This window comes from Carassius auratus, chromosome 8 (assembly GCF_003368295.1).
Source record: "Carassius auratus strain Wakin chromosome 8, ASM336829v1, whole genome shotgun sequence".
NCBI classification, from domain to species: domain Eukaryota; kingdom Metazoa; phylum Chordata; class Actinopteri; order Cypriniformes; family Cyprinidae; genus Carassius; species Carassius auratus.
The window spans coordinates 4,856,858-4,867,140 of record NC_039250.1 but is presented as its reverse complement, the minus strand read 5'-3'; the positions used below and the strand labels follow the sequence as shown (position 1 = coordinate 4,867,140).

The 10,283-nt window shown below is 35.3% G+C and overlaps 1 protein-coding gene across 1 annotated transcript in view; it reads right to left on the bottom strand.

Moving 5' to 3' along the window:
* Positions 1-10,283, bottom strand: part of LOC113107035 (dedicator of cytokinesis protein 5-like) — a 58,516-nt gene continuing 48,233 nt past the window's right edge. Inside the window, exons 48-51 of the mRNA XM_026269163.1 lie at positions 4,301-4,445; positions 3,979-4,129; positions 2,782-2,903; positions 1-2,639 (exon numbers count right to left, since the gene is read on the bottom strand). Of these exons, the coding sequence (XP_026124948.1) occupies positions 2,538-2,639; positions 2,782-2,903; positions 3,979-4,129; positions 4,301-4,445 (520 nt within the window). The 3' untranslated portion in view covers positions 1-2,537. The remainder of the gene's footprint in view (positions 2,640-2,781; positions 2,904-3,978; positions 4,130-4,300; positions 4,446-10,283) is intronic.

The following is a 10,283-nucleotide window of genomic DNA, read 5'->3' as shown; positions in this document are numbered from 1 at the left end:
TGGCATCAAATCTCAGTACCGTCAGGTCTAAAAAGAAATGATTTATTTAGGCTACACAAAAGGTAATTTGACTTATTAACTCTGAAACTGCAAGATTTCTTTTGGCACTTTTATTCAAACTGGAGTGCAAAAATTCTCAAATAACAGTTAGGATTGGTTTCTATTGGTTTTCATGGGTTTCTGCCTATAGGTGGCAAAAACAGCCCACTTTGACTGAAAAACAAAAATTATTACTTTAAAAAAACATTTACTATACTAAAGTGTTTGGATCTGAAAAACAAAAATTATTACTTTAATAAAGCATTTACTATACTAAAGTGTTTGGATGTTGAAATGATTCACATAGGCCAGAATAGCCCTGGTTTTTGTTCAGAATTTGTTCAGAAAAAATGATTTAATTCATTCATATCTTAAATTACAGTTTCAAGTTTAAATAATGCTGTATGTAAAGAAACATTCTATATTTACACTTACAGTCCCTTTAAAAAAAAAACATTGTTTTGGTTTTCCCTGGACTTCTGTGAAATTTCTATCACATTTGTTCTGATAATTGTGCGATTTAATACAGAACGTACAATATTTCATGCATCAAAATAATTTTCCACGTGCACATCAATTAAATATCACCATATTTGCAAAACACAATCTTTTAGGTACAAAACTATGCAATCTTTATGAAAATTACCTTATTATACGAACCCATTTCAAGAAAAAAACACTAACGCTGACAGACCCAGTGTAGTTTTCATCCAGTGAACTTTTAAGATTGATCCTACTATTCTGATGTCTTTGTGTAATAACTGGAGTGTCACATTCAACAATATGACAATGAATAAATGAAAACATCCAAAGTTGCAGTTGCATTCTATCATGATGAATGAAGAAGAATTTAGAATCTCACACACACAAAAAAAACAAAAACATAATGAGCAAAAAAATACAGTGTACCATACAAATACAGTGAATGTACTACTAAAGTGTGATATTTTGACTTGAGGTAAATTAACAAGCAAGCCCTAAAACCTTCCTAGAATTTTTCACTAAACTAAATTTACCAATCCATAAAGTACCACACTGTACCTAAGTGAGATTTAAAGGAATAAAAGATAAAACTGTGCTAACCCTCAGGTAATCCAAGAGTTTGTTTCTTCATGGGAACAGATTTGGAGAAATGTAGCATTGCATCACTCGCTCAACAATGGATCCTCTGCAGTGAATGGGTGCCGTCACAATGAGAGTCCAAGCAGCTGTTTTTAAAACATCACAATAATCCACAACACTCCAGTCCATCAGTTAACATCCTGTGAAGTGAAAATCTTCTAAACGAATCCACCATTAACACGCTTTTAACTTAAAGCTTCCATCTAAAACTCCATATTCCATAATATCACTTTCTCCAATGAAAAAGTAATCTAGCCGAGTCAGGAGAGAAATATGCACAGATCAAGTAAGTTGATACAGTCTATAATAGTTTTAAACAAATATGTGTGTGGATTTTGATGTGACAAGAGAACAGGGAACAGACTTTTCAATAGAGGTAAAAAAAATTGATGTAATGGTTTTATTTATAACGAGTTAACTGATGAACTGGAGTAGTGTGGATATTTTTATGGAATATTGTGATGTTTTTATCAGCTGTTTGGAATCTTATTCTGACGGCACCCATTGACTGCAGAGGATCCATTGGTGAGCATTCATTTCTCTAAATCTGTTCTGATGAAGAAACAAACTCATCTACAATGTGCATAGTCTGAATTAGAGTATATTTTCATCAAATTTTCATTATGGAGCAGACTATTCCTTTAAGTGTTGACACAATATGCACCATTATAGAATTCAAACACAACTGATCAGTTTTTTTGCTACCATGACAAAAATAATGCTAGACATTTGAAATCATTTCATAAAGCTTGCGTTTTTATACTGCATCTCTCTCCAATTAAATTTAATTCACAAGCTTTTTAAATGTTTGGAATTTTTATATACGAATGTAGCTCTCTAGAGTAGAACAAAACACAACCGCATCAAGAGTCTTTTCTTGCTTAAGGGGAAAAGTAATGCAAAGTGTGCTGCGGGTGAAAGAGGTTCAACTACAAACGTTTTAATTGCATGAACGCGCAACCTGACAATTATGAGCAATGTGCAAAGTGAATGTGTGCACAGAACTTCATTAGCTTTAAATATCTATTTATAAGGCACAGATGCATGTTGAGATAAACTACTGTAATCCAGTGGATGTGAGGCTGATTTTAACATTCAACAAACCAAACAAACATACCTTTGGTCACGTTCCTGCCCAGCAGTTCTGAATAAATACACACTAGAGGTCCATTTCCAAATAAAAAAAAAATTAGATTGTTTGCTACCAAAAATGAATTATAAACAGGTTCAATCACAAATCCCAGATAACCATGACAAATAATCTCTCCACTCTGATTTTTTTAAAAGAGGAACAAGTACCGTTCAGAAGTGTATTTCACATCTGATACATGGTACCACAGACGTCTGCTTCTGGATTCAGGAGAACCGGAGGGTCTTCATTGCGGATTGTTCTCATAGGTGGGAATCATGGACTTGCGTGTTTTGGGTGGTGGTGGTGGAGGCTTGTTTTCAACTTTCATCGGTAAAGGAGGCGTAAACTACAAGTTAAATAAAAGAGGAAAAACATTTTAGCTTCCTAAATATATATCACAATACAGATGAAAGTAGAAAGGAAAGTGTAAATGCACTGCTACTATTGGAACTGTTTTCTTAGTGCAGACTGTGCTTGCTGTGTCTTACGTCGGAGGTGAAGTTATAGATGCTCTCGCTCTCGTGAGGGTGTTTTTTGGGCGGCATTGGTGGAGGGGTGCTCGTGATGTCCAGTGTGCTGAAGTCACTTTCGCTCGGGAGACACGTGTAACCTACAGGACGATGATCAATATGAGGTTTAATAATGTTTATACAGATATGATGAGGCATAATGTTAGCTATCTGTAATCAGATGCACATTTAAAACTGGAATATAATTGTATTTTTTGTTTCATAAACACATAAGCCGTTCTGGATTAGAATCTGCCATCAAAATGATGAATTTAATTACTCCAGCTGCTTTGAGAAACGGCTATAAACTATCCACCCACCTGCAGGATTCTCACAAGCCATATAGCCTTCTAGCCGCGAAAACTTCTTTTTGTTTACAGATGTAATCAAATTTCCCGTAAATTGCTACCAGTACCACTCAAATAAGAAAATATGAATTATTATAAGCTGACAGCTGTGAATCAGGCTTAAGTAAGGCGATAGTTTTCAACACTGGCTGATTATACTTGCTCAAATATTGATTTTGCCAAAAAATAGTTACAGACTACAGCTTTAATAAGAATGGATTCAAAATGTACAATATATAAAAAGGACAGCATTCATAATATTATTTTTTTTTTTTAAACTTATGTTTCAAATAATGCTTTATTTTTAACATGCTATTCAAAGAATACTGAAAAACAAATTGTATCAAAGTTTCTGCAAAAATATTAAGCGACACAACAGTTTTTAACATTGATAGTAATCAGAAATGTTTCTTCAGCAGCAAATCAGTATATCAGAATGATTTTTGAAGATCATGTGACACTGAAGTAATGATGCTGAAAATTCAACTTTGAATCACAGGAATAAATTAATTTTTTATATACATTATACACACACACACACACACACACACACACACCTATAAAAATAATAATAGTTATTCTTCACAATTGTACATTTTTACTGTATTTTGGATCAAATAAATGCAGCCTAGGTGAGCATAGGAGACTTTTTTAAAAAATCTAACCCAAACTATTTGAATGGCAACATATATTGAAAACTATTTATTTTAGAGAATAAGGACTGCAGCCATCACTGTAGCATTACCATATTCATGCACCATGGCAAAGGAAAACCAAGAAAAAAAACCAATCATGTCGGTGCGTGTCGGATGTGTGGTTGTGCACTCACTGGAGCTGCGTGGTGTGTGTGGTGAGGCAGGCAGAGGGCTGAGAGGGTTCTGTAAACTCAAATGGGATGATTCTCCATGAAACAGTGATAGCGTGGGTCTCCGGTCTCCTAGCGTCAGACTTTTAGGCCTCGGCTGCTTCTCTGGAGGAATCTGCCACCACACAAACACAGCATATAAAATGAATCATAACTCCAATGATTAAATTAGTCTTTCCTACGATTTATTCCACTCAATCCCTGGATTTCACTATGAAATGACACAAATCAACACCAAACAGAACTCACTGACAGTCATGAACAGAGGAAATAAAAACAAAGGCACCTCGTCGGTGTCAGCGCGTCGCCCCGGTAAGACCTGAGACTTGCTCATGCTCCATTCTTTCCTGTTCTTCTTACTTATCCGATTATCTTCCTCCGAGCGAGACAGAACCGAAACCCTGCTGTCGCTCAAGCGGGAGAGCAGCGAACTGAGAGAAAAAGAGAGACAATCAGATGAAACCCTTTTGCACACCTATACAAATCCTCTGAGCATGTCGTCCATGTATTACACATGTGTAAGACAACATTCTGATTGTGTATTAGTTTAGTAATCTGCTCTGGCAGCACGCTTGCTTATTTTTTTAATCTTAAAATATGTGACGAGACTATAAGTAAGCCACCTGTGGGCTGAATGATGCAGAAGTGGAATCCTCCAAATAGCAACCACATATAAAACTTTAATATACATGCAATTATGTTTGAGAGATTCTTCTGAGATCTGTCTTATTCTCCCAGCTGTCTGACTTGGTAATTGCTACTTATTTATATGATATACATATTTGATTGGCATTTCACAAGAACACATCTGGAAAAAGAAGAAATGTAAATGTCAACATAAGATGCACTGATATAAAAGGAAGGTCACTGAACAAAAGAGGTTTTTCAAACATAATTGGAAACATTACAATTAAAAGAGAACTGCACTAAATACTCCTGCTTCTGACTAGAAAAAAAACACAATGAAAAAAAGCATAAACCATTGTTGCTATTGCTTTAAACTGAATCCTGAATGCAAAGAAAGAAACAATAAGATTTTCTAAACTCTTCTCAAGGAAATGAAGTTTTATTTAAATGAAGTTTATTCTAAAACTCTCCAATTATGTCAGTCTGTAACAGTCTGAGCACCCTATTTTAGCACTGGATGCTTTATAAAACACCACAACGTACTTCATTTTACATTTTTTAATTATGTTGTTAATTTTTTATAACCAATATTTGACTGATAAAATTTTTGGCTAAATGTAAAAAAAAAAAAAAAAAATACACAAAAAGCTGTAGAAACTTATATATATATATATATATATATATATATATATATATATATATATATATATATATACACACACACATACACACACACACATATATATATATATATATATATATATATATATATATATATATATATATATATATATATACGAGACTGGGTTCATGAGAATGAAACAAGATTTTTAGATTTTTAAGAAATCCTCAACGATGAAAGGTGCATTTTAAAATCAATTTTATGAACTTTACAAAATTAAACATCTATTTTACATTTTAGGCCGTAATGTAAACACTGTAGAAGGTTTTGCCACAAACTCTACTGACAGGCAAGTAATTGCACAAAAATTATAACCAACACTGGTGCCCATCAAGGTTGCGTCCTCTCCCCACTGCTCTTCTCCCTGTACACCAACGACTGCACCTCTAAAAACCCCTCTGTCAAACTCCTGAAGTTTGCAGATGACACCACACTCATCGGTCTCATACAGGACAGTGATGAATCTGCTTACAGACCAGATGTTTAGCACCTGGATGACTGGTGCATTCTTAAAAACCTGGAGCTCAACATGCTCAAAACAGTGGAGATGACCATGGATCATGCTTAAACCTGCCACAGGAGCTGCTAAAACTATTCAGCCATCATCGAGTCTGTTCTGTGCACATTAATAACTATCTGGCTTGGCTCAGCTATAAAATCAGACACCAGAAGACTACAGAGACGGCTCGGACTGCCGAGAGGATTATTGGTGCTCCACTGCCCACCCTTCAAGAACTGTATACATCCAGAGTAAGGAAAAGGGCTCAGGTACAAGAACAGTTTCTTCCCCCAGGCAATCTACCGGTTACTGTAAATTTTGCCACCATTGTGCAATAAAGATGCAATAAACTTTAATTTATTTGTTACCACCTACATCCTAGTACATCCCTACATCTATCTCGATTCTATTCTTATTCTATCATCTATAGCACAATTGCACACACAATTTAATTTATTTTCCGTTTATTTCTGTCTAATAAAATTTACATGTGTTTATTTTTAATCTCATCTTATTTTTAATGTCTGTGTATTGTTCTCTCTGTGTACTGGAAGCTTGTGTCACGAAAACAAATTCCTTGTATGCGCAAGCATACTTGCCAATAAAGCTCTTTCCGATGCTGATATTTGGTTAATTATTAATTATATGGTTTCACTGAATAACTGTTAAAATACATAATGTAGTACAAAATAAACAATTACTTATTATTAAAAATGATCAAATCCTTGTTTAATACTGACCAAACATTTAGGCTAATTTAAATATCAATCTAATCTTCAATTTTGTGGCCACCTTTAGCAATAGAAATGCTCCAGCCTCTATAATTTCTTCAACAAAGAAATGTGGACATCACAACCCTTGCAAAAACCAACCATGGTTTTATCATAGTAAAACTGCATGATTTCTGAATGCTTGAGACTATAAAATCAATCAGACAACTGTATTAATAAAATCGTGGCCATAGTTAACCTCCTAAAGCTACAATTGTATCTTGTAAATAATATAATTAAATTACAATTTATTTATTTACTTTTATATTTTAATTAAGTTGTATTTTGACCCCTATAGTTATACCCCTACGGTACTTGACCCCTATAAGTGTTTTTTGTTTTTGTAATAAATATTTGGACACATAATATTTGACAAAGGGGGACACAACAATACAATTCAATAATAATAATTATAATAATTCAGCTTATAATAATAGGGCAACCATTTGGCCAGCAGTGGCCCTGGCTGTATGTTTTAGAAGTTCCGCGCTCTGTCACGGTTAGCCCTTTGGAATGACCTGAGGAAGAAAGAAACCACTGGTGTACTAAGTAACAGACCTCAAACAGGTAGATCAAGGAAAACATCAGCAGTTGACGACAGAAACATTGTGACAAGAAAGACCCTAAAACGACTGTTACTGACATCAGCAACAACCTCCAGAGGGCAGGAGTGAAGATATCACAATCTCCTGTTCACAGAAGACTTCATGAACAAAAGTACAGAGTTACAACAGTTGATGCAAACCACTCATTAGCAAGAAGAATAGGAGACGACCCTTAAAAATTCTGGACAAAGTTTTATGCACTGATGAGACAAAGACTAACCTTTACCAAAGTAATGGAAAGGCTAAAGTTTGGAGAAAAAAAGCTCAACTTCAGCTCAACTGAAATAAAGTGGAGGTAATGTCATGTCTTGGGCTTGCATCGCTGCTTTTGGGACAGGCGCATTAATCCTACTTGATTATGTAACATATGACGGCAGCAGCAAAATGAAGTCAGAAGTCTACAGAAACATTTTGTCTGCCAATTTACAGAAAGGTGCAGCCAAACTGATTGGGAGATCCTTCATCATGCAGCAAGATAATGACCCAAAACATATTGCCAAGGCAACAAAGGAGTTCATCAGGGGCAAGAAGTGGAAGGTTTTAGACCGCCCAAGTCAATCTCCAGACTTAAACTTATAGAGCATGCATTTTATCTATGGAGCCAAAAGAGTCTCAATAAAGATAAATGCACACACTACATTCACATATGCACACATAGGATTCATACATGCACACAAAATCCAGAAATACACACACAATTCAGAAATGCAAACAACATTTACAAATGCACTCAAGATTCACAAATGCACAGGACAAGATTCATAAATGTATTTCTGATGCACACACACATATATATTGATTTACAAACTGCTTGCGGTCTGTGAACTTCACTGCATTTGACACACAAATGCCTTTTAAACAGGGAATGATCTGCAACCAATCAGATATCTCCCTTCTTTGAGCCAATCACAAGAATGCACCCCACGTGGGGGATTGTTTACTTATAAGCCAATCACATGAACGTGTTAACACAGCGCGATATGCCTGTGGTGCGGCATATTATAGCCTACTTATTTATGAAATTGTATGAAAATACAGAAGTTTAGATTACAATTCAGGTTTATTTTTTTTTATTTTTTTTTTACAAAATATAAAATTAAAAATGTCTCAATACATATAGCCCAGACTGTGACTGCAGAAAAAAAGTTAACCATGGATTCATAAATTTGCAATAGGCAATTATTTCATTTTATTGAAATATTTTAATGAAAGTAAAAAAAAAAATGTTTACACCTTTTTAAATATTTAAATATAACTAAATATTCTTTTGGATGCAATATAGAAGTCACTTTAATTATAATATTCGGTCCCTACATGAAGAGAGAGTCAGTGGTCCGCTGCGAGAGGAAAGTGGCTCTCCGGCTGCGTGAGTTGATTGCTGCGTGAGGAAAGGGAATCGTTCATTCAACTTTGCTGGGTGAGGAAAGTGAATCGTTCACTGAGGAAAGTGAGTCGCTCACTGCGTGACTCGTGAGGAAAGTGAGTCATTCGCTGCGAGAGGAAAGTGACTCTCCGGCTGCGGAAAGTGAGTCTCCTGCTGCGCAAAGTGGGTGTCCGTTTGCACAAAGTGAGTTGCCGGCTGCGTGAGGTAAGTGAGTCGTTCGCTGAGGAAAGTGAGTCTTTCGCTGCGTGAGGAAACCAAGTTGTTCGCTGAGGAAAGTGAGTCGTTCGATGATTGGCTTATAAGTAAACAATCCCCCACGTGGGGTGCATTCTTGTGATTGGCTCAAACAAGGGAGATATCTGATTGGTTGCAGATAATTCAGTTTAAAAAAAGGCAGTGCAAATGCAGTGAAGTTCACAGACCGCAAGCAGTTTGTAAATCAATATATGTGTGTGTGTGCATCAGAAATACATTTGTGAATCTTGTCCTGTGCATTTGTGAATCTTGAGTGCATTTGTAAATGTTGTTTGCATTTCTGAATTGTGTGTGTATTTCTGGATTTTGTGTGCATTTCTGAATTTTGTATGCATTTGTGAATCTTCTGTGCTTTTTAAATTTTGTGTGTGCATTTGTGAATTTTGTGCGCATTTGTGTATCCTGTGTGTGTATTTATGAATTATGTGCGTGCATGTATGAATCCTTTGTGTGCATATGTGAATGTAGTGTGTGCATTTATCTTTATTGAGACTCTTTTGGCTCCATATTTATCTGCTAAAGAAGAGACTGAAGGGAGTAACCCCCCACCCCCCAAAACTGAAAGAGGCTGCGGTGAAAGCCTGGAAAAGCATCACAAAAGAAGAATGCAAAAGTTTGGTGATGTCAGTGGGACACAGGCTTGATGCAGTTATTATAAGCAAAGGATTTGCAACTAAATATTGAGTCTTATTCACTTTAATATAGTTTAAGGCAACCTGTTACAATACTAATGGTCACATGAACAATGTGTGGGTTCAAAACTAAAGGTTGTGTTTATCAGAGCCAGATGTGAATACCTGGAAATAAAAGCTGAAATGTTCATCTCCTGTCTCAATTTCATCTTTTGATGTCAAAAACAAATATTTTCAGTCTACAGCAAAAATTAAAGAATTGGCCTCACTGTTCCTATGCTTTTTTTTTGGGGGGGGGGGGTAATATAATTATAGTATGTTGTTATAAACGTATATAATTGAAAAGAGGCTGTAATCAGTATCTGTCCAGTAAACTGTATTTTATGATTGTTCTGTACAGCACTTTGGTCAGTGTAAGCTGAATTTGAATGTGCTCTTTAAATAATATTTACTTACTAATCCACATACCTCATGTTTTTATTTTACTTTATCTTAATTTTTATCTCATAATATTCCAACTGTTCCTGTCGGGAAGGGAAAATGTCATAAACTACACGATGGCTTAATTAAGAATTAAGATTTTAGTCATGTTAAATTAAAAATTAAACACCAAGAACATTTTCTCAGTAATCAAAGCACATACTAGGATGACGTCAAACGATGCAATGCGAGAGGGGAAGAAAAATGGAAAATGCATTTTCTATGTTTTTCCCACTAGGCATCATTCAATCACAATAATAACTGTAGCAAAAAAAAACAACTAAAAAACTAAAAGGCAAGTGTTCTGACCAGTTACGAATGACTAATTTGAGATC